The sequence below is a fragment of the Bufo bufo genome, chromosome 8, assembly GCF_905171765.1.
Source record: "Bufo bufo chromosome 8, aBufBuf1.1, whole genome shotgun sequence".
Lineage (NCBI taxonomy): Eukaryota > Metazoa > Chordata > Amphibia > Anura > Bufonidae > Bufo > Bufo bufo.
This window is the reverse complement of record NC_053396.1, coordinates 65,210,144-65,235,757: the sequence shown is the minus strand read 5'-3', so window position 1 is coordinate 65,235,757 and position 25,614 is coordinate 65,210,144. Positions and strand designations below refer to the sequence as shown.

Genomic DNA, 25,614 nt, shown 5'->3' with positions numbered 1-25,614 from the left:
CCCTTTGAGTGAGGTTACCGATCCTGAGGGTTTCAAGTGCATCCTTAAGATGTACACTGAAACCATTCCCAGTAATGACACCTCCCGCTGCAGGACATTAGAATTACTCTATCCTATTGTTCATGATAAAGATCATATGGGTTTCGGTATAACGCCATACCCTGGAAATTATACCTGTTTCAATCGTAACCATACAGGCAAAGACATTGGTGTTTTCCCTCCAGGATATTGTTCCTATAACATCTATCTAAATGAGACAAGTAGTGACTCTGATGCTTACCCTGACAAATGGTTTGTCCACCAAGGTTATCAACATGCGGATATCTGGTGGTTGTGTGGAGACCTGAAGCTCCGACCCAGGATACGAATGGAATGGATTGGCCAATGTACCTTGATTAAGGTGCTGATGCCATTTGTTCTATTTTCGACTCTTGAGTGGGAGCAAGTCAGTACGCAAGCCAATGTCCGGTCACGGCAAAGGAGGTCACTCCCTACAGCTTTTGATTCTCATGTATACATAGATGCTATAGGAGTCCCTAGAGGAGTTCCTGATGAATTCAAGGCTAGAAACCAGATAGCTGCTGGTTTCGAATCAATACTTCCAATAATTGGCGTAAATAAAAATGTAGGATGGATTAACTATTTGTATTATAATCAACAGAGATTCGTAAATTATACCCGAGATGCAGTAAAAGGAATATCGGAACAACTGAGCTCTTCATCGGTGATGGCGTTACAGAATCGACTGGCCCTCGACATGATCCTAGCGGAAAAAGGAGGCGTCTGCAAGATGATCGGAAGTTCCTGCTGCACCTTCATTCCGAACAACACTGCCCCTGACGGAAGCATCACAAAGGCTTTGAATGGACTGACTTCTTTATCGAATGAACTAGAGGAAAACTCTGGAATCAACAACCCCATTACTTCATGGCTAGAACAGTGGTTTGGGAACTGGTCTAATGTGTTAGCCAATATGTTAATGACACTGGTGGTAGTACTTGTGGTAGTGGCATTAATAGGGTGTTGTGTGATTCCTTGTTTTAGAAAAATTGTTTTTAAAATGTTCAATTCAACCACACCTGCAACAACCATGTACATACATTGTGAAACTGACAGACCTAAAGATTATTTGGAGAACCTCTTTGAGGAACGCGATTCCGTCCTAAAACAAATGAAATCTTGTTGATAGTTGCGGAATAAATAGAACCAGATGAAGGCAAACCCGAAAGGGAGTTGGGGGGACCTGGTGAAGCAATAAGGAAAGTCCAGCTCTTCGCCGTTTAGGGCGTTGGGAGAGTACCTCACATTGCTTATTCATCTGGTATCTATTTACCGCAAAAAGGAGGGATTTGTGAGAGTCAAGATTTTAACTTCTCCTGTAGTACACATTTGACTCCACTAGATGGTAAAAACTCAATTAGGAGCCTCATGTACATTCTCTTTGTTCTAAGATCAATTAGTGAAAGAAAGGAGGAGTTAAGTTGCTATTTTTCAAATGTGCCAATCAACTCAGGAACAAAGTTAGTAAACTACTCCCTTTTTGTCACAGAGCCAATAAACTTGCATCTAGGACCACCCTTTTGTCTACCTCATGTTGCCTATATAAGTGTGTGTAACTGTAATAAAGATACGATATTTTCCATGATACCAGCCTGCATTGGTCTCATTTGAGAAAGCTGTATGAGCTCATACTTATAATTCTAACTGATTTGGAGCCACACAAAAGAAGAAGTTGTGTCGTAAATTTTGCGACGACAGGTGGCGATCCTCCTGCTTTACCAGGTACATACCCAATCCCCAAACGGAGATATCCCATGCCTTTCGTTCTCTGGCTTTGTAATTTGTAAATAAAAGTGTTGTACCTACCTGTTGTTTTTTGCCCCCTTTTTCCCTCACTGGTGTACCCGCGCCCGTGGCTTCCGGCACAATTCAGCCACTATGTTCAGGGCAGGTTTCTCTGCGTACGCCGACGTTGTCCTAGCCCTGACCATAAATTGTAAGGCTGTTACCAGCCTGCATTTGTGGGAGGGGCGTCTGGCTATTTAGTCACCCCCCTCCGTTTCAGCCGGGCGCCCGAGTCTCACGCCCCTCCCTCCCGACCCCTTTTTCTCAGGTTTCCATCAGGTATGCCCCCTTTTTCCCTCACTGGTGTACCCACGCCCGTGGCTTCCGGCACAATTCAGCCACTATGTTCAGGGCAGGTTTCTCTGCGTACGCCGACGTTGTCCTAGCCCTGACCATAAATATATTTAAGAGGTTTATGTATATTTTTTACCATACACTTTCTAGTCCCTCATTCCACTCCTCCCTCAGTCCCATTACCTTTCCCCCGGTCTCTATCTGCACTTTCTTCCCACCTTATAACATAATTAGCCTAACCCCCAGTCCCTAGTTCAAACACTCCTCCACACTTCTAGCCATCTTCTCCCCCAACACAGCTGCCCCTTTCCCACTGAGGTGCAGCCCATCCCTACGATAGAGCCTGTAGCGAATAGAGAAGTCAGCCCAGTTTTCCAGGAACCCAAACCTCTCCTTCCTACACCAGTTCTTAAGCCACTTGTTAACCTCCCTGATCTCCGGCTGCCTTTCTTGTGTGGCTCGTGGTACTGGTAGTATTTCGGAAAATACTGCCTTTGAGGTCCTTTCCCTAAGCTTGTGACCTAAATCCCTAAAATCATTTTTAAGGACACTCCACCTACCTCTAACTTTGTAGGCGATTTGACAATGCTGATTGATAATGTTGTGGGGAGATGTGTACTAGGATAGTGCACAAATATGATACCTCTTGGCGCAAATACACAACCTAAATGGATGTATATAAAATGTTTTTTTATTTTCAATTGGTACAGAGCGACAATGCATTTCGGAAAGGTGACGTATGGCGATGGAGGATAAAAGAGAAAATGTAATAAATATATAGGAAAATGTAATAAATAATAGTAAGGGATAAAAATTATTCAATACGTACACCTTTCTATATATCCATCCTCCCCTTCATCCCTTTACCATCTCCATATACACTAATACTAACCATACACCTATCCTCAGTTATAGGGGATCCCCATATCCCTTTGTCTCCATAGCCTTATCTTCACATCTACTCACTTACACCTCCTTCAAGTCATTCATTACATCGCCATTCCCATCTACCCTTAAACCAGCCATAGTCCTTCATTGTTTATTTCCATTATTCAATTTTTGTTTAGTTTTTTCTTCTCCCTTCATTCATCTCCATTTTTCCCCTCACACATAGTCCTACTGAATAGACTGTGGGAACTATCAGCTGTGTATCCACCTGACTTCTCCTCAACGCAACTGATGCATTTATAAGGCAAGAAATCCCACTTATTAAACCTGACAGGGCACACCTGTGAAGTGAAAACCATTTCAGGGGACTACCTCTTGAAGCTCATCAAGAGAATGCCAAGAGTGTGCAAAGCAGTAATCAAAGCAAAAGGTGGCTACTTTGAAGAACCTAGAATATGACATATTTTCAGTTGTTTCACACTTGTTTGTTATGTATATAATTCCACATGTGTTAATTCATAGTTTTGATGCCTTCAGTGTGAATCTACAATTTTCATAGTCATGAAAATAAAGAAAACTCTTTGAATGAGAAGGTGTGTCCAAACTTTTGGTCTGTACTGTATGTGTCATCCACAGATCTCCCCATAGCAGTGTCATGCCATCCACAGATCTCCCCATAGCAGTGTCATGCCATCCACAGATGCCCCCATAACAGTGCCATCCACAGATGCCCCCATAACAGTGCAATCCAATCCACAACCCCCCATCACGAGCAGCCTCATCGTCGTCACCACCTAGGAAAACCAGCTGCAGGTCACGGCCACCTAGAGCATAGACAGCGCGCGCACACACAGCATTAGGCAAGGACAGCTTCGATCTACATGCCAAGTCAGCTGTCGATCTCAAGACCCGCCCTCCGCCCCTCCGCTCTAGAAGGCGGTCTCCCACACACGTGGGAAGCCCGTGCCACCCGCAGCAGCATGGATCCCACAGGTATTTCCCCCCAGATCTCCCTTCCTCCTCTGCCTTACAGAAGACCCCAGTATACTACCATATTTTTTGTCCTATAAGACGCACCGGCCCATAAGATGCACCTAGGTTTTTGAGGAGAAAAATAGGAAAAAATATATTTTGAACCAAAAGGTGTGCTTTTGGTGGGTTTTGAACTAATGGTGGTCTGTGGATGACACTATTATGGTGGATCTGTGGATGGCACTGTTATGGAGCATCTGTGGGTGGCACTGTTATGGGGGCATCTGTGGATGGCACTTATGGGGGCATATCTGGATGGCACTTATGGGGGCACATGTGAATGGCACTGTTATGGGGGCATCTGTGGATGGCACTTTTATGGGGGACCATTGTGGGGGCATCTGTGGATTGGATTGCACTGTTATGGGGGCATCTGTGGATGGCACTGTTATGGGGGCATCTGTGGATGGCATGACACTGCTATGGGGAGATCTGTGGATGGCATGACACTGCTATGGGGAGATCTGTGGATGACACATACAGTACAGACCAAAAGTTTGGACACACCTTCTCATTCAAAGAGTTTTCTTTATTTTCATGACTATGAAAATTGTAGATTCACACTGAAGGCATCAAAACTATGAATTAACACATGTGGAATTATATACATAACAAACAAGTGTGAAACAACTGAAAATATGTCATATTCTAGGTTCAACAAAGTAGCCACCTTTTGCTTTGATTACTGCTTTGCACACTCTTGGCATTCTCTTGATGAGCTTCAAGAGGTAGTCCCCTGAAATGGTTTTCACTTCACAGGTGTGCCCTGTCAGGTTTAATAAGTGGGATTTCTTGCCTTATAAATGGGGTTGGGACCATCAGTTGCGTTGAGGAGAAGTCAGGTGGATACACAGCTGATAGTCCTACTGAATAGACTGTTATAATTTGTATTATGGCAAGAAAAAAGCAGCTAAGTAAAGAAAAACGAGTGGCCATCTTTACTTTAAGAAATTAAGGTCAGTCAGTCAGCCGAAAAATTGGGAAAACTTTGAAAGTAAGGGCTATTTGACCGTGAAGGAGAGTGATGGGGTGCTGCGCCAGATGACCTGGCCTCCACAGTCACCGGACCTCACCCAATCGAGATGGTTTGGGGTGAGCTGGACCGCAGAGTGAAGGCAAAAGGGCCAACAAGTGCTAAGCATCTCTGGGAACTCCTTCAAGACTGTTGGAAGACCATTTCAGGGGACTACCTCTTGAAGCTCATCAAGAGAATGCCAAGAGTGTGCAAAGCAGTAATCAAAGCAAAAGGTGGCTACTTTGAAGAACCTAGAATATGACATATTTTCAGTTGTTTCACACTTGTTTGTTATGTATATAATTCCACATGTGTTAATTCATAGTTTTGATGCCTTCATAGTCATGAAAATAAAGAAAACTCTTTGAATGAGAAGGTGTGTCCAAACTTTTGGTTTGTACTGTATATAGCATCTTATCTAATGTGTCATCCACAGATCCCCCATAACAGTGTCCCTGTGTAGTGAATGGGGGCCGGAATCTGGTTTTGTAATGGCAGCAGGGCCCGATGCATTCACTGTATTCTACTACACCGGGCCCCGCTCACTGTAGTATAATCATATCTAACTTGTAGGTATTGTTAAAGTATTCAAATCATCTGAAATCCAGCACATGTAATACTTACTACTAACTTCGTAGCAGGCAGGAGGCCAGGTGGGCGCTGGCAGCGTGACTCACTACATCACGCACTTGCGCCACCTGCTTCATTCATAAAGTGGGCGGAGAAGGCGCATGATGTAGTGAGTTACGCTGCCGCCTGCCCGGCCTCCTGTCTGCTACGAAGTTAGTAGTAAGTAGTACATGCGCTGGATTTCAGATGATTTGAATAGTTTAACAATACCTACATGTTAGATATGATTATACTACGGTGAGCAGGGCCCGGTGTAGTAGAATACAGTGACTGCACCGGGCCCCGCTGCCATTACAGAACCAGATGCCGGCACCCAGCCCCTCCTCGCTCTCAGCCGATACACCCGACGTTCGCAGCATTCGCCACATAAGACGCACTGCTATTTGCCCCCACTTTTGGGGAGGGGTGCGTCTTATAGGGCAAAAAATACGGTAATTAATGTATTTTTTTAATTTCCATCACCTCAATATACCATTTTATACAATCATCTACTCCTCCCATACTATTATATTATTGATTTTCCATCAGCAGCTCTACATAACCGCATTGTTTTGCCATTCCTCCTATTCCAAAATATGTTTTGTTATACTGCCTGCTTTTAATTGCTCCACAGCTCTGTGATCAGCCACGCTATCTACACCAGTTCGGACCCCAAAGGTAATAATAACATCCCCCGTTCTACCTTCTTTCTTCTTGCCTACCCCCTCATCCACCATCTAGGATACCGGCACGCTATATCTACTACACAGTTATGAGTATGCTCCAGTCCTATATTACTCCACTCTATCTAATTCGCCTCTCTTTGACCTTACAAATCATTCACGCCAACCTTTTTTTCCATTTCACATATATTCTAAACGTATGCCTATATGATTCCACATTCCAAATGCTTGAATTATTCTTTTCCTCCCACCATTCCCTATGTGCTTTCAACCATGGATTATTAACACTACTATTTTTATTATTTTTCATTATTTCGCTACTTGAATCATTTTCGTTACTCTAGTCAAACATCTGAAATACTGAAATTACCTTTTGTTTTCCACCATTTCCCTGTGCAATTATAATCCTGTATCACTATTACTACTATTATTATCATTATCATCATTATTAACATTATTATTATTATTATTATTATTATTATTATCATTTTGCCACTTAAATTATGTCGTTCCTTTTTACTCCCACCATTTTTAATGTATTATTATTATTTCTATTTTGCTATTCGATTTAAGTATCATGGTTTACGAATTCATGCGGGTGCCCCAGTGGGGCTGCACCTTTTAACCTATGCATCCCTAGTATTGTTTATTGTATGCTACTGCATTCTTCATAGCTTCTCTGGAGGACCGGCAACTCCATTTACGAGGACTGAGAGATACCGGTAGCACCGACCCTTCGCCCTCACGAGTGTTGTGCCTGCATACGCACAACACCAAAAGGTGAGCATAACGATTGACACGTTTTATTCATAAACATTGTTTTATCTACAAACTATCCTATGAGCGCCTTTCCCCTTTCTGCCACATTCACGATTGATAATGTTGGTAGCACACAGCTTAGAGAACCCACTGTGGTAAATGTGCAGGAAAGTGTGGCAGTGGTAGACTGTGTACCACACAAACCAGATGTAGATAAGCAGTTTCCACAGTGCTCTATGGTTTATGAGCTCGTGTGCTGTGTTGATGACAGTAACGTGGCATATGAGGTCAACCAGGCCGATGGAGTGCCTGGGTGGGTTCATGACGTGAACCGGATTGAGTACCGGAAGGACTGGGAATCATTGGTGGCCACACATAGTGAGATTGAGAATGTGTTGCAACCAATTCCCACTGAGAAAGCAGAAGTGGCGGTTCACGGCCCGAACTCTGCTCTGGGTAAACAGCCAGTGAGATACCTGAGTAGAAGGCTGACTCCTGTAGAAAAAAGGTACAACATCACTGAACAAGAATGTTTAGCCATTAAGTGGGCGGTGGGATCTATAAAATACTGGTTGGGGGTAAAAGGTTTATAGTGGTGACAAATCAGGCTCTGCTGGACTGCATGTGGAGGAACAAAGAGAGAAATAGGAAGGTGGGCAGGTGGGTCATGTCGTTAAGTTAAAAAAAAATTGCAACTTTTCCATTTAGAACAGGTCCGGGTGGTTTCTCTCCTTGCAGAATCTGTAATTCTTGGGGGAGCATCGCAATGGAAAATTGCAGTGTAAAAAAGGATGCCCTGTCATGAGCATCCTGTTTTGTCGCAAGTGTTCACCCCCACAGGTGTGAACAGAGGGGGTATATATTAAAGTGCAGGGTAGAGGTATGGTGGGGGTGTATATTTCACCCGGTGGTTCAGTTTAGCCTGGTGAGATAACTGAAATCCAAAAATAGTGTAGCTTGCTGGAGATTGTTTCCTGACAGGATAGATCATGTGTTGATTTTATAGAGCAGGTTGATACGGACATAATAAAGCATTTCTAAAAACAAAAATAATGTTTTTGTGTCTTCATTTTCTGAAAGCTACATTTCCTTAATTTTTCTGCAGGGGCTCTTTTTTCCCAGGAAGAGCTGACATTTTTATTGGTACAATTTTTGGGTACACATGATTTTTTTTGATCATTTAATATGACACTTTTATGGGTCAAGGTGACCAAAAAATGGCTATTTTGGCACAGTTTTTTTTTAACAGCGTTCATCTGAGGGGGTAGATCATGTGATATTTTTATAGAGATATTTTATTTCAGTTTTATACAATAAAAGCATTTGTGAAAAAATCTTGTTTTTTGTGTCACCATTTTCTGAAAGCTATATTTTTTTCTGCTGATTGTTCATTTTTTGCAGAAAAAGTTTACATTTTTATAGGTAAATTTTTTTTTGATCACTCAGTATTACTCAGTTTTTATTTTTGTTTGTTTGTTTTTATGGAATTCACCTTAGGCGTTAGATCATGTGATATTTTGATAGAGTAGGTTGTTACGGACACGGCAATACCTAATATGTCTATTTTCTACCTGATGCCAAAGAACTTTAGTGAACCCCTGAGACTGTGTGCAGCTGAAGAATCCCTGAGATTTTGAGCAGCAGAAAACAGTGTGCAAGAATTTTGTCTGTGAGGGTAAAGCATGTCTACAGCTACTATAAATCATAGTACTTGGCTCCTTTTTAAAAGCTTCCATTCATATTAGTTTGCAACTTACAGTGCTGCATTGTAGAATGCAGAGAAGTTTTGGATTTACATGCATCCCACAGCTGGCACTGTATCTAAGGAATTGCTACAAAAGGATTTGCATCTCAGAGGGACTTTAGAGGTCACCCATGGTTTAGCCAGAACTTGTGTCCTAAGATGTTGTTACTCCTGTGTGCCTCTGTTCTGTACTTAATGTTTAGACTTCCAATTTACCTTGTTCAATTCCACTATGACCTGGCTGTTATTCCACACCTCATCACAAGGGGCACTCCACCTTCAATAATCCAGGACACTCCACTCAGGATGCGTCCATGCAGAAACTTGCCCCTAACATTCTGTGACCTCCTCATCACTGTGCTGGTCCTGGGAGTGAGGGAGGAGGACCCAGCCAATTTTGAGTACTGTTATGACACATCTGTTCAGGGGTAGACTAACTATTTGCATACCTCCCAACTGTCCCGGATCCAGTGGCACAGTTCCGGATTTCAGTGACTGTCCCTCGGTCCCAGAACAACTAAGGTATGTCCTTCTTTCAGGCAGATGTCTCTGCAGCCATAGGATGCAGATACAGCTGCTTGTAATGGTGAAGCAGGGAGCCATCCATGTCCTGCTTCACCATTCAGATGCCGGCGCTCCCCAGCAGCAGCATGATATCTGTCACACATTGCGCTGCTGGTCTGTGTACGATGACTATGGCAGCTGGGAATCAGCCTCTCTTCCTCCTCCTCCTCCTAAACAGAAGCACAATGTGTAACAGTATCCTACTGCTGCTGCTGGTGAGCTGTGATCATCGGAGGAACCAGGTATTTACAGTTTTTGTTTTGTTTTTTACTTTATATGAAGGATGCACATATCTGACCATAACTACGGTGAAGGGTGCACATATCTGGACATAGCAACTGTGAAAAAGGCACACCTGGGCATAGCTACTGTGAAGGGGGCATATCTGGGCATAGCAACTGTAAAGGGGGCACATGTGAGCATTACTACAGTGAAGGGGCAAATTTGGGCATAGCTACTGTGAGGGGCACATCTGGGTATAAGAGGGCATTTCTTGGCATAACTACTGTGAAGAGGAAACAATATGGGCATAGCTAGTGGCTCACTGGTTAGCACAGGTGCCTTGCAGGGCTGGGTCAAAGGTTTGAATTTGACCAAGGACAATATCTGCATGGAGTTTGTATGTTCTCCCAGTGTTTACATGACATACTGATAGGAAACTTAAATTGCGAGCCCATTGGGGACAATTTGATGCTAATGTCTGTTAAGCGCTGCGGAATATGGCAGCGCTGTAAAAGTGCATATAATAAAATAAATAAATAACTACTGTGAAGGGGGCATATGTGAGCATAACTACTGTGAAGGGCAAAAAGTGGGCATAATTACTGTGAGGGGCATAAAGGGGCACATTTATTAAGCCCAGTGTTTTAGACACCGGTCTTAATAAACCTCTAATCTGGCGGTGGATCCGCCGAAGTTATGAAGGTCTAACTGTCTACCTTTTTCTATGTCTAAAATAGTTGTAGAAAATGGTGATTGAGATGGGTTTGACGGCGCTTCCCCAACACGCCCACAATTTCAGTATAGTAAATAACCCGCAAAATCTATGGTGTTCTTTCTGTATGTCAGGTAAGACAAAAGGGTCATGCATCAAATCTATTGTTTAATAAATCATTATTTCCTATATCAAGGAAATTCCCATTACCATTCTGGAATTGAAAGTTATTGTAGGACAGTGGGATACTTTTTTTCCCTTAGTATTAATAGTATAGTATTTCTACTCGGCATAAACCAGCATAATGGCTGCATGTCACAAAACAGATTTGTCAACAAAGTGCTTTAAAATTACATAAAACTGCAAATGTGAAAATAAAAAAATCTGTAGAATTGCATTTGTCCAGTGGCTTAATCAAGGACAGTAGATCATTATGGTAGGATCTTTATAACATACCAGATACATTTATAGGTACAATGTTAGTCTGTATGGAGTTTGACTGATGCCATCGTCTCTCCTCTGGAATAGGAAATGGGAATGCTTTAATCCAGGCCACTTGTTTATCTGGAGTGGTAGGTAGACTCAAACAAGTCTCCCGAGGTCTTACTCCTACTGAAGTTGTTTCATCTTCACTCACTCTTCTGTTGGTTGGCTGTTGATATATCACATGTAGTCGTTAAAAAAAAAAAGGCTGATATGCATTTGATTTTACCACAGTATTTCTCACACATCTGCTAGTTTGTCTTGTTCTAGTTTAGATAGATAATTCTGAAAGATAATGAATCAACTTAGTCACTTTACAAATAGTTTTTATTAAAAGTATCCTATCTTTCCTTATCCTTTGTATGTCCATTGGTACATTTGGAATTTTTGCAGAAAGCATATGTATAATGTATATATACAGTCAGGTCCATAAATATTGGGACATTGACACAATTCTAACATTTTTGGCTCTATACACCACCACAATGGAATTGAAATGAAACGAACAAGATGCGCTTTAACTGCAGACTGTCAGCTTTAATTTGAGGGTATTTACATCCAAATCAGGTGAACGGTGTAGGAATTACAACAGTTTGCATATGTGCCTCCCACTTGTCAAGGGACCAAAAGTAATGGGACAATTGGCTTTTTAGCTGTTCCATGGCCAGGTGTGTTTTATTCCCTCATTATCCCAATTACAATGAGCAGATAAATGGTCCAGAGTTCATTTCAAGTGTGCTATTTGCATTTGCAATCTGTTGCTGCCAACTCTCAAGATGAGATCCATTGAGCTGTCACTATCAGTGAAGCAAGCCATCATTAGGCTAAAAACAAAACAAACCCATCAGAGATATAGCAAAAACATTAGGCATGGCCAAAACAACTGTTTGAAACATTCTTAAAAAGAAGGATCACGCCGGTGAGCTCAGCAACACCAAAAGACCCAGAAGACCACAGAAAACAACTGTGGTGGATGACAGAAGAATTCTTTCCCTGGTCAAGAAAACACCCTTCACAACAGTTGGACAGATCAAGAACTTTCTCCAGGAGGTAGGTGTATGTGTGTCAAAGTCAACAATCAAGAGAAGACTTCAACAGAGTGAATACAGAGGGTTCACCACAAGATGTAAACCATTGGTGAGCCTTAAAAACAGGAAGGCCAGATTACAGTTTGCCAAACAACATCTAAAAAAGCCTTCACAGTTCTGGAACAACATCCTATGGACAGATGAGACCAAGATCAACTTGTACCAGAGTGATGGGAAGAGAAGAGTATGGAGAAGGAGAGGAACTGCTCATGATCCTAAGCATACCACCTCATCAGTGAATCATGCTGGTGGTAGTGTCATGGCGTGGGCATGTATGGCTGCCAATGGAACTGCCAATGGAACTGGTTCTCTTGTATTTATTGATTATGTGACTGCTGACAAAAGCAGCAGGATGAATTCTGAAGTGTTTTGGGTAATATTATCTGCTCATATTCAGCCAAATGCTTCAGAACTCATTGGACGGCGCTTCACAGTGCAGATGGACAATGACCCAAAGCATACTGCAAAAGCAACCAAAGAGTTTTTTAAGGGAAAGAAGTGGAATGTTATGCAATGGCCAAGTCAATCACCTGACCTGAATCCTATTGAGCATGCATTTCACTTGCTGAAGACAAAACTGAAGGTAAAATGTCCCAAGAACAAGCAGGAACTGAAGACAGTTGCAGTAGAGGCCTAGCAGAGCATCACCAGGGATGAAACCCAGCGTCTGATGATGGCTATGTGTTCCAGACTTCAGGCTGCAATTGACTGAAAGGTAATGCAACCAAGTATTAAAAAGTGAAAGTTTGAGTTATAATTATTATTCTGTCCCATTACTTTTGGTCCCTTAACAAGTGGGAGGCACATATGCAAACTGTTGTAATTCCTACACCGTTCACCTGATTTGGATGTAAATACTCTCTAATTAAAGCTGACAGTTTGCAGTTAAAGCACATCTTGTTTGTTTCATTTCAAATCTATTGTGGTGGTGTATAGAGCCAAAAATGTTAGAATTGTGTTGATGTCCCAATATATATGGACCTGACTGTACACTCCTCAAAATTGAAATTGCAACACCAAAAAGGACAAGCCATTTATGAAAATCGAGGATGTAGCAGGTGTCACTATGATCTGCAGATTATCATATTTTCAAGCACCTAGCTCCAATCTTTGGCACGTGGGAGGGGCATAAAAGCAAGATTGAAAGAATAGTTTTGGATAGTGGGATGACTTTTCAACTTACCAGTTATCATTACATGTTGCAAACTGAGAGTGATAGAATTCTTGAAGTGAGAGACCTAGATTTATCACTTCAGTAGATTGCTCTGCACCTAGGCTGAAATGTCAGCACTGTTCAACATTGCATGTCCCGGGGTTTGGGAGAGCAACAGAGAACTGGAATGACAGGAAGAGGCGCACAGAAGCAAACCTCTCCACTGACAGATCGTCTGATTAGAAAAATGGCACATAGTAATGCAAGTAAAATTTACCATTACTGTTCACTGCCCATGGTGGCAAACAGAGTCTGCACAAACCATCAGAAGAAGGTGTTTGCACAACCATGGGCTACCATCCAACATCCAGCTACAGACTTTTCTGCTAACTTCACACCACTGTTCTCAAATGCTATCAACAATAATAGTTAAAGATTGATCTGGAGGCCACATGGGCAATACCATGAAGAAGCCTTCAAGGAAACATCAGACTGGTCCTACTCCTGGGATTATGGTGATGGGTTGCTTAGTGTACAGTAGTTGGACCCCTCTAGTCTTCATTTCAGGTACACTAACAGCTTGATGTTGCATTGAATTGGTCATGGAACCAGTGTTACTGCCATTTCTCCAAAGTGTCCCAGGAGCTATTATTCAAGAGAACAACACCAGACGGCATGTTGCTCATACTACTGTGAGCAGGCTGTATGGCATAAATGTGCTACAATGACCTCATCAATGGTCTGCAATTGAAAAGGAAGCTGCTAGCATATCTTGATGATTTGCCATCCCAAGTGTATTCACTGCACCACAACTAGGGATGAGTGAATCGACTTCGGATAAAACATCCAAAGTCGATTCGCATAAAACTTTGTTTCAATACTGTACAGAGCGAACGCTCCGTACAGTATTAGAATGTATTGGGTCCGATAAGCCGAAGTTATTACTTTGCGAAGTCTCACGAGACTTCGAGTAATAACTTGACAAAAAGGATTACTGTAAAAAAAACATTTCCCGAACTCGGGTTTTGTTCCAAGTGGTACCTTCACGAAGTAATAACTTCGGCTCATCGGAGCCAATACATTCTAATACTGTACTCCGTACAGTATTGAAACAAAGTTTTATGCTAATCGACTTTGGATGTTTCATCCAAAGTCGATTCGCTCATCCGTAACCACAACGATTAATAACCTCACAGATTGTAACTGGGTGTGTTTCTGCACATGGCACTCATACTCAATACTGAATCAATCAAGATATTTTAAATAGTCTGCTCCCATTTTTTAACATCTGCATATCATTAACATGTCTGTGATTTCAGTAATTTCACAACTTTTCCTTTGTGTTGCAATATCAGTGCTTGAGTAAATGAAAGCAGGATATGACACAGGGAGAAAATCTGAGCTGTTTGACATATAGTAAAAAAACTAATAAATAAATAAAACAGTAAATCCTGACAGGATTCACAGGAGAGATAAATAGTCCTGATCATCCCATCCATCACAGTAGCTCCCTGAGGCTGATGGCTGAGGAAACAGGCTAAGCTAAGTGGTGGAGAAGATGCAGCAATGCATATATGGAATGTGAAGGACTGCAAGTTGCTGAAGGCAAGAGGGACAGCATCTGGAAGAGCCTTTGCTCAATGCATTATAGCGTTGATCCTCTGCAACCTATGGTGGTGAAGCAGCATGGAGTGAAGAAAAAGTTAAGGCTTCATGTACATGACACATGAAAAATAGACATGTGACGGTCATTTAAGTAACCATTTTTAGCACCAATGAAAGTCTAAGGGGCTATTCACATTGCCGTTTTTTTAACGGCCAGTTAATAGCGACATGGTCCTATTTTTGGCCATTTTCAAGGCCATACAGACCCCAATGAAATCAATAGGACCGTTTTTAAAGGCCTCTTTGACAGAAGTGCACCTGTCTAATGGCCGTTAAAAACCGGTACACTTGGACGATGTGGCCTTTTAGGGGTTAAAAAAAAACAAAAAACCTTACACGTGCAAAAGAACCTGAAAAGGACCTGCCAAAGATCCTGTGCTCAGCATGATGACGTCCCAGCGCGCTCATGCTGGGATTGTGAGGTGAGTTTTTTTTTTTTTGGCTAAAGCAAAACATTACAGCTGGGTACCAGTATGGGGGACCTTATGGGCCACTATGGGGGATATTACTAATTCTTGCGGCCACTATGGGAGACATTACTTAAGCTGTGTGCCACTATAGGGGACATTACTAATTCTTGGGGCCACTATAGGAAACATTCTAACTGCTGGGGGCCACTATGGAAGGCATTAATAATGCTGGGGGCCACTATGAGGGACATTATTACTGCTGGGGTTACTATTGGGGAAAATTTTTCAGATGGGGCCATTATGGAGGACAGTACGTGTACTAAGGGCACTGCAGGGTTGGGATCTTTATTTAAAAAAAGACAATGAAATTGATCCATTTTTCATGGCCATTTTTAACGGCCATTAAATCTGATGCAAAACGGACAGAGGGCCAGAAAATGTATGTACATATGTTTGAAAAATGAACATGAAAAACTGACAGTGTGTCCGTTGTTAATGGAGGGAAGTTAGTGAGGGAAGCAGAGGCTGGTTATGTGAATTTCTCAGCACTCCTATTCAGTGAATGGTCTGCATACTGCCTGAAATGTGCTTTGATCCTGTGCAGCTTATCATCAGGACTGGTAAAGGGAGGAGGGGATGTATGGGAAATGTATGCATGCATATACAGTGGGATATGCTATAGCCTTCAGTCAGACAGGAGCAGATTGGCAATGCAACTAAATGGGCATTTTTAATGGGCTGATTGTCTTTTATATGCAGTGGGCTGAGATCTCGCTTTAACACATTGAGTCCCTGGGCTGCTTATGAGTCCCATGCCTGACTCTATATATGGCTATTTCCATCCATATATAGAGTCATCCCTTAAGGTATCCCCACACTGTTAGCACTCTGGCAGTGTGTGGGGATACCCCTGTATATTTAAAATGTATTCAGTCTCTACTTTTAAATTGTTACTACCCGGTTTCAAAATCATAACTTTCAGTATGGGCGACAACTTTTCAGTGTGCTGTAGAGCACACTGTTACCAATGGAATCAATTTATCTAACTAAAAACCTTGGGGGATATTTATCAAACTGGTGTAAAGTAGAACTGGCTTTGTTGCCCGTAGTAACCAATCAGATTCCACCTATATTTTTTTACAGCTCCTTTGGAAAATGAAAGGTGGAATCTGATTGGTTGCTATGGGCAACTAAGCCAGTTCTACTTTACACCAGTTCGATAAATCTGCCCCTTCAATCATGTACAAAATACTGCTATCTACAGACACATCTCTGTATACCAGGATATTGGGATAACAACAAAAGTCTAAGGGAGAGATGTATCTCCTTTGCACCAGAAAAATGGTTGTGTGTTTGTTTATTGTACAAAAAAAGAGCAAGGATTTTTACAAGGTAAAAAATCTCATTTTATTCAATATATTCAATACCTCCTGACGAAGCCTACGTGGCGTAACACGTGTCGAGGTTGAAGCAGTGGGGGAATCGTGTTACCATTCTACAGCAGTAACATGAGTAGGTAACTTGGCAGCTGGATCAGGGTGGGACGAGAGGCTTGCAGTTCATTGTTATATGCCATCTTCATTAGTAGTATTGCACCGTCCATTGACACCTCACAGCATCCTTGGACAGATGTTGTGAACAATAGTCAGGTAGTTGTTTTATACTAGGGATCAGCAATTGCACCCGCAACTACACTCTTGTTCACAGCCTCTGGTAAATTGTTGTTCTCTGCTGTTTATGGTCACATTATCCCCCATTGTGATTCTCCACATTGTATAGCCCTTTGTGGCTCAGTCTCCATGTCCTGTCCCTTTTGAGCATTACCTGTAATGATCATGTGATTTATATTGAATAAAATAAGATTTTTTACCTTGTAAAAATCCTTGCTCTTTTTTTGTACAAGTTGCAGTAGGTTGGGGAGTGAGGTACTGTTTTTGGGTTATTGTAGGCTCTATGTGTGTTTGTTTATGACTTTTTAAATACAACTTAAAAAAATAAATGTCTCAAGTGCCTCTTTTTCAGGCACCCTCTACACTTTTCCAAAAAGGGGTTATGCAAGGGCGGAAAGGGGCGTGGACAACACCAGAGATAAATTAATCTTCATTTACACCAGTTTTCTGGTGCAAATGAAGCTAGAAATCAGATTTCTGTTTAGGCGCACGGACTGCCGAAGGATGCTTTTAATTAATAATGAGGCCTGAGAGGCCAGAGATGTACAGTTGCAAGAAAAAGTATATGAACCCTTTGGAATGATATGGATTTCTGCACAAATTGGTCATAAAATGTGATCTGATCTTCATCTAAGTCACAACAATAGACAATCACAGTCTGCTTAAACTAATAACACACAAATAATTAAATGTTACCATGTTTTTATTGAACACACCATGTAAACATTCACCGTGCAGGTGGAAAAAGTATGTGAACCCTTAGACTAATGACATCTCCAAGAGCTAATTGGAGTGAGGTGTCAGCCAACTGGAGTCCAATCAATGAGATGAGATTGGAGGTGTTGGTTACAGCTGCCCTGCACTATAAAAAACACACACCACTTCTGGATTTGCTTTTCACAAGAAGCATTGCCTGATGTGAATGATGCCTCGCACAAAAGAGCTCTCAGAAGACCTACGATTAAGAATTGTTGACTTGCATAAAGCTGGAAAGGGTTATAAAAGTATCTCCAAAAGCCTTGCTGTTTATCAGTCCACGGTAAGACAAATTGTCTATAAATGGAGAAAGTTCAGTACTGCTGCTACTCTACCTAGGAGTGGCCGTCCTTTAAGATGACTGCAAGAGCACAGTGCAGACTGCTCAATGAGGTGAAGAAGAATCCTAGAGTGTCAGCTAAAGACTTACAAAAGTCTCTGGCATATGCTAACATCCCTGTTAGCGAATCTACGATACGTAAAACACTAAACAAAAATGGATTTCATTGAAGGATACCACAGAGGAAGCCACTGTTGTCCCAAAAAAACATTGCTGCATGTTTACAGTTTGCACAAGAGCACCTGGATGTTCCACAGTACTGGCAAAATATTCTGTGGACAGATGAAACCAAAGTTGAGTTGTTTGGAAGAAACACACAACACTATGTGTGGAGAAAAAGAGGCACAGCACACCAACATCAAAACCTCATCCCAACTGTGAAGTATGGTAGTGGGGGCATCATGATTTGGGGCTGCTTTGCTGCGTCAGGGCCTGGACGGATTGCTATCATTGAGGGGAAAATGAATTCCCAAGTTTATCAAGAAATTTTGCAGGAGAACTTAAGGCCATATGTCCACCAGCTGAAGCTCAACAGAAGATGGGTGTTGCAACAGGACAACGACCCAAAGCATAGAAGTAAATCAACAACAGAATGGCTTAAACAGAAGAAAATACACCTTCTGGAGTGGCCCAGTCAGAGTCCTGACCTCAACCCGATTGAGATGCTGTGGCATGACCTCAAGAAAGCGATTCATACCAGACATTCAAAGAATATTGCTGAACTGAAACAGTTCTGTAAAGAAGAATGGTCAAGAATTACTCCTGACCGTTGTGCACGTCTGATCTGCAACTACAGGAAACGTTTGGTTGAAGTTATTGCTGCCAAAGGAGGTTCAACCAGTTAGTAAATCCAAGGGTTCACATACATTTTCCACCTGCACTGTGAATGTTTACATGGTGTGTTCAATAAAAACTTGGTAACATTAAATTCTTTGTGTGTTATTAGTTTAAGCCAGTGCTTCTCAATTATTTTCTGTCATGCCCCCCCCTAGGAAGAAGAAAACATTTTGCGCCCCCGCGCGACTGTAAATAGTATCATTTGTCTATAAAATTGTTATAAGTACACCTCTGCATAACACTGTATCCCTATTAACGTATAAGAGAATAAAAAAAGAAAGAAATGTGGATCGGACACACACTTATGGGGGGATCTGTGGATGACGGACACTTATGGGGGGATCTGTGGATGACGGACACTTATGGGGGGATCTGTGGATGACGGACACTTATGGGGGGATCTGTGGATGACGGACACTTATGGGGGGATCTGTGGATGACGGACACTTATGGGGGGGGATCTGTGGCTGGCACTGTTACAGGGGGATCTGTGGCTGGCACTGTTATATATGTGCCATCCACAGACCCCCCACCCCATAACAGTGCCATCCACAGTGCTCCCCCAGCCCATAACAGTGCCATCCACAGACCCCCACCCCTTAACTGTGCCATCCACAGATTCCGTGTGCCCGCCGCCGCCGTTTAAAGTTATTAAACATGCCCCCCTCACTCCTAATAGTACCGTATATCCGAATTTCTTCTGTATAATGCCGGCATAAAGCAGGCGGCGCAGGCACGTGAGATCACTGAGGGACGCGCCGGCCGCCCGGCCTGCCGGCATTATACAGAAGAAATTCGCACACCCCAAAGGCCGGCCCTGAACGAGCCCCCCTTTATGGAGCCTGGCGCCACCCCTGGGGGGCGCGCCCCACTATTTGAGAAGCACCGGTTTAAGCAGACTGTGATTGTCTATTGTTGTGACTTAGATGAAGATCAGATCACATTTTATGACCAATTTGTGCAGAATTCCATATCATTCCAAAGGGTTCACATACATTTTCTTGCAACTGTATATGTAGATACCAGTATGTTGGAGAGCTAAATGAGGGCTACCACAGGGATGTTCCTACGGAGGCCTTCCTGAGGCAGGGTTCCATTGCTGCACAATGATTCTCCTATAGGTTGCAACGGTAAATCATTTAATTCTAAGGAAAAAGTGATCAGAGAATCGCACGTTAAAGTCCCCTAGTGGGACTTTAGTGAAAAATGTAGAAATAAAACTATATAAAAAAAATAGAAAATATATAAAAATTCTATTCTATAGAGCCCCCCCTGCGCTCCTGTTGTTAGGCTGTGTAAATCTACCTAATAAAGCAGATCCCGCTGCTGACTGGCTGACAAGGAGCTATTGTTCTCCTCAGATAAATATAAATAATAATATTAAATCACCCGTGGGTGATATGAGACAAGAAAGCGGTGGATGACACAGTCAAAACGATTAGTCCTCTTGAGTGAGTGCTGTTCGTCCGCACTAATATAATAGAACGGCTGGCACACAGAAGTTTATGGCAGTGAAAAAGGTATTGTAGGTGTTAGTCCTGGAATGTCAGAATTACTATTAGTAGTGATATTAGTATTGCCTTGATTTACCTTTTCTCTGATCCAAAGTGATTCCTGGATTGGTGGTCCGCTGTGAGTTTCGCTATTGGTAGGAAGTTGCTGATGCTGTTCTTTTTATGAATCGTGGCGTCTTCCTAGCTCACCTACCAGCAGCCGCGCGGCTCCGGCCGGAAGCACGCGCAGCGCGAGGGAGCTTGTGTGTCTGTTGCCCGGGAAACCGCTAATGGTGACGTCACCAAGCAAAGTACAGGGGCCTTTTGTCCTACGGAGGCCCCTGTACTTTGCTTGGTGACGTCACCATTAGCGGTTTCCCGGGCAACAGACACACAAGCTCCCTCGTGCTGCACGTGCTTCCGGCCGGAGCCGCGCGGTTGCTGGTAGGTGAGCTAGGAAGACGCCACGATTCATAAAAAGAACAGCATCAGCAACTTCCTACCAATAGCGACACTCACAGCGGACCACCAATCCAGGAATCACTTTGGATCAGAGAAAAGGTAAATCAAGGCAATACTAATATCACTACTAATAGTAATTCTGACATTCCAGGACTAACACCTACAATACCTTTTTCACTGCCATAAACTTCTGTGTGCCAGCCGTTCTATTATATTAGTGCGGACGAACAGCACTCACTCAAGAGGACTAATCGTTTTGACTGTGTCATCCAGCGCTTTCTTGTCTCATATCACCCACGGGTGATTTAATATTATTATTTATATAAAAATTCAAATCCGCTCCTTTCCCCAAAATAAAAATGAAAATAAACAATAAAAAATAAAAGATCATTGGCAATGTTGCGCACAAAATGCCCATTTAACATATAGACATATTTATTTTGTACGGTGAACGCCATAATAAAAAAATAAAAAATGGTGGATTCACGTTTTATTTTTTTGCTTCATCTCCCAAAAAATTTATAAAAAGTGATTAAAAAAAGGCATTCCAAAACAGTATCAATTAATACTGCCCTGCAAACCCCACCCCACCCCGCCTACTTGGCTTAACCACAACTTCTACCGCCTACAACATGGGGCCACATTAACTTTTTTTTCCAGGGCAACTTTGAATTCCCAATCCGCCCCTGCTGACAGAGGTATGTATCAGCAGTCCTCCTGATGGAAGGCTCAAAAGGTGATGTGACCGACCCCTCATGCTTCAAGCACTTTGAAAGATTAATTACATATATGAATTACATATTACATTGCAATTTGAATGCTTAACATGATCAGTGTCCGACTGAAGTGAGTAGAGCTCACCAGTAAAATTCATCCTGGGGGACTAACTTACCTACATCAAATATTAACCAAATCCCTAAAACCGTGCCAAAACACATTTTTTCATTAGTTGCCTGCTGCCTAGCCTTGGGCTGATCTGTCCTGTAGACCCTTTCAGTGTCTTGCTGACTTCCTCTTGTCTTGGAATAGGGCCCTCTTAACTATATAAGGCCCAGTTCACACATCAGCTATTTGGTCAGTTATTTCCATCAGTTTTGTGAGCCAAAACCAGGATTGGAAGCTACACAGCGATAAGGTATAATGGAAAGAGCTGCACCTGTTCTGTGTTTTTGACCCACACCTGTTTTTGGGTCACAATAACTGATGGAAATAACTGATCAAATAACTGAAGTGTGAACTCGGCCTAAGCCAGGAACACTGGCTCACGCAGCAGCAGAAATACACAGATGACAGATGATGAGGGTGCCTACAGCAATGTCAAGAAGGTACTGTAAGTCTACGGGGGAAAGAGAATACTGTCTGACCTGCTAGAAGCCATCTGTGCCACCCAATGCATCTATTGTAATAAGTAGGTTGATTAGATTGTTAAATACTCTACTCATTTTTCTACATAGATGCATAGGCTGGTTGAAATACTGTACACTGCATATCTATATGCATTGCAGTCAGTGTATTGTGTCACATGGCACTTGTGATGGGGATTTGGGGATCACCCTGGTTCATCCCAAGCCTAAATAAGATAGTACAGTCATTAGCATGTATTTGGAAGAATTCCAGCTACTTACCAGGTAGACAAATTCAAGACGCCTTGATGTACTCCTTGTGGGAGTCTCTGGTGGAATAGTTGTAGATTGTGATAGAGCAGAGTAGTTAAAAGTCTGACCAGTAACCTTAGTATCTAAGTAACGATCTTCAAATTCCTCTGCAAAACAGTCCCCTGTAAATAAGAGCAGTGATACATTTAACTCATTGCCAATGTCCAATTTTAAAGGTGTATCCACTTTGGGTAATGCCTTATCTGTAACAATTGGTAATGCAAAGTGACCGCCCACCTGATGAATGATTTGACATACTTACCAACATTGGAATAGGTAAATTCAGGGTATTTAAGCCCTGCTCCAGGAGCTAAAACCCCACAGAGTAACATGCTGGATGGGGAAGAAGATCATAATGAGGCCATACCTGACTGTGATATTATCCAATTTCCTGCTTCATCAGAGCCTGTTACAGTATATACCCTAAAGGGCATGCTCATTGTCCTACAAAATGGGATCAACAAAAATGTAGCATCTTTAATCCACAAGCTCCATTCCAATGTATCAGCTATAGAGGAAAGAACGGATCACCTAGAACGTAAAATGGCAGAGTTCTCAAGTGCACACAACGAATTGGTAGATGCACATAACACTCTGGAGGAGGACATCAAGTGGCTCAAAGCAAAAACCATAGATGCAGAAGACAGATCTCGCAGAAACAATATAAAAGTACGAGGCATATCGGAGGAGGTGACCTCTTCTGAACTTATGGACTATCTCAAAAAGGTCTTTCACGCACCTTCCTTAACAGCAATGGATCTTACCGTAGACCGTGCACACAGAATCCCTAAGCCCAAAACAGCGCCAAGTAAAGCTCCAAGAGATGCACTTTTTCAGCTGACAACAGTTGCGGTAGAGTATGTATTTTCTTGGCCAACCGTGGAGTGAAGACGAGGGGAACACACAGCAATTCCAACAGAGGCAGGGCAACACTCTCCAATGCCTGCAACAGTTTTATGACACCCCGCCAGCACCCTCAACCTGATGCGCGACCTAGTGTCACAAGGAGGGAAAAAATTGGGAAGATGGTGAAGGAGTACGTAGCAGACCGTGTCAGCATCCTCAGTGATCCCTCTGTGCCTTACAACTATTGGGTGTCAAAGCTGGACACGTGGCACGAACTGGCGCTCTATGTCTTGGAGGTGATGGCCTGCCCAGCCACCAGCGGTTTGTCAGAGCGTGTATTTAGTGCTGCTGGGGGCATAAAAACTGATAAGCGCATCCGCCTGTCAACTGAAAATGCTGACCGGTTGACTCTTCTAAAAATGAACAAGGCCTGGATTGCCCCTGACTTCTCTACTCCACCAGAGGAAAGCGGCTGAACATAAAGGCACTCTAAATGTGGCTTTTATGGTGTATTGAATACACTGTATTCCCATGCACCCCTTCCACCACTAAAAAGGGTATATGGTTCAATCTCCCTTTTCTCGTCCTTGTCCTCCTCCTTCATCACATCAACATGCTTATTAGGCTGCCCTCGCTCCTAATGTTTTAGAGGGTCAGCTCGGTAGCAGGCCCTCGCCCACAACATTTTTTAGATGGTTAGCTCGGCAGCAGGCCCTCGGCCACAAAATTTTGTAGATGGTCAGATCAGCAGCAGTCCCTCGCCCCTAATGTTTTTGAGGGTCACCAGCAGGCCATCAATCACCAGCAGGCCCTCCTTTATGTGTAATAAAGGGTGTATTGGAGTGCCAGTTCCTTGTAATTTTTGGCAGCCCTTTCACTTAGTGCATAGGCTTTATGAGTGTAGGAGTCCCACTACATGAACAATTGTACCATAATGTGAATGAGACCCTCCTTTATGTGATAGACAGGTTGTATCGGAGTGCCTCTTCCTTGTAATTTTTGGCAGCACTTGCACTTTATATACAAGTAAATATACAGGAAAGAATGTTTCCTAACAATTTTTCATCTAAAATCTATTTTATCTTCGGTTTTGTGCGTATTATTGTCAGTCTGTAAAAGTGGCGTACTTCCATCAATTTCTTACCTTTTCCTATGAACCAGACACCCTCCCCTCTTCAGAGCAGCGGGTGCCTGGTTTAATGCTTGGGTTCTCCCATTGACTAACATTGTGCTCGGGTGCTCGGTAGAGCACCCGAAAATCCCAAAGTGTTCTACTCGAGCACCCGAACACTTTGGTGTTCGACCAACACTAGTTAGGACCATAGGGGTTTAAGTTCTAAGTCTGGACAATTCATTTAACTTCTCCATACTAAGCCGGTCAAATCATGTCTTTGTGGACCTCAGCTTTTACACAGAGGCACAGTCATCTATCTATTATATATACACTAGCTGAAGGACCCGGCTTCGCACAAGTATATTTAATCTAATTTAATTTAATTCAATGTTTATGTGTGTCATTAAAAGATATCGACAGTATTCACTATAACAGTGACATCTACAGTACCCTGCCCCCTTAACAGTGACCCCCCCGTCTCCTTAAAATGGGACCTCCACAGCAGCCCACCTCCTTAACATTGACCATCACAGAAGCCTATCCCTTTAACAGTGAGTTCCATAGCACCCATCCCCTTGACAGTGTCCTCCACTAGCCCCACCACTTTAACACTGACCTCTACAGCACCCACCCCTTAACACTGACCATAGGTTATAGCCCCCTTAACTGTGACCTCCACCATTTCCTGCCCCTTTAACAGTGACCTCCACTGTACTCTGTTCCCTTAACAGTGACCTCCACTGTAACCTGCTCCCTTATCAGTACTCTCACAGTCCCCCACTGCCTTAACAGTGACCTCAGAGTACTCTACTTTCCCTTTAATAGTGGCCTCCACAGTTCCCACCCCTTTAACCACAGTAACCTCCACAGCTGCTTGCCCCATCAACAGTAACATCCACAGCGCCCTCCCCTTTAACAGGGACCTCCACAGCATCTCGCCCCCTTCATCCTTTAAGGACCCGCACAGTACATGTACGGCTCTGGTGGACGTGACCTAAGGACCAGGGCCTTACATGTACGGCGGGCTAATCGGGCGGGTGCAGGAGCTGCGCTCGCCCGATCAGCGGCAGGGTCTGGCAGTCACGTATGCGCTGGCATCGGTGTTTTCACATATTAACCCTTGCACTGCTGCGGTCAGCGCTGACCGCGGACCGTGCGGGATCCTGCCGGGTCCAAAGTGGCCATTGGGTCCCCGCGCTGCTGTGACAGGTGGCCATTGGGTCCCCGCGCTGCTGTGACGGGGACCTGAAGGCAGGGAAGGCAGCCCGATGCCTT

At 43.0% G+C, this 25,614-nt stretch overlaps 1 protein-coding gene across 2 annotated transcripts in view; it reads right to left on the bottom strand.

The window, feature by feature from the left end:
• The window catches only part of NHSL2 (NHS like 2), a 911,944-nt gene that overhangs the window by 218,725 nt on the left and 667,605 nt on the right, over positions 1-25,614 (bottom strand). For both annotated transcript variants that reach the window (XM_040442508.1, XM_040442509.1), the window contains exons 3-4: positions 22,350-22,501; positions 10,824-11,019 (exon numbers count right to left, since the gene is read on the bottom strand). In XM_040442508.1, the coding sequence (XP_040298442.1) occupies positions 10,824-11,019; positions 22,350-22,501 (348 nt within the window). The remainder of the gene's footprint in view (positions 1-10,823; positions 11,020-22,349; positions 22,502-25,614) is intronic.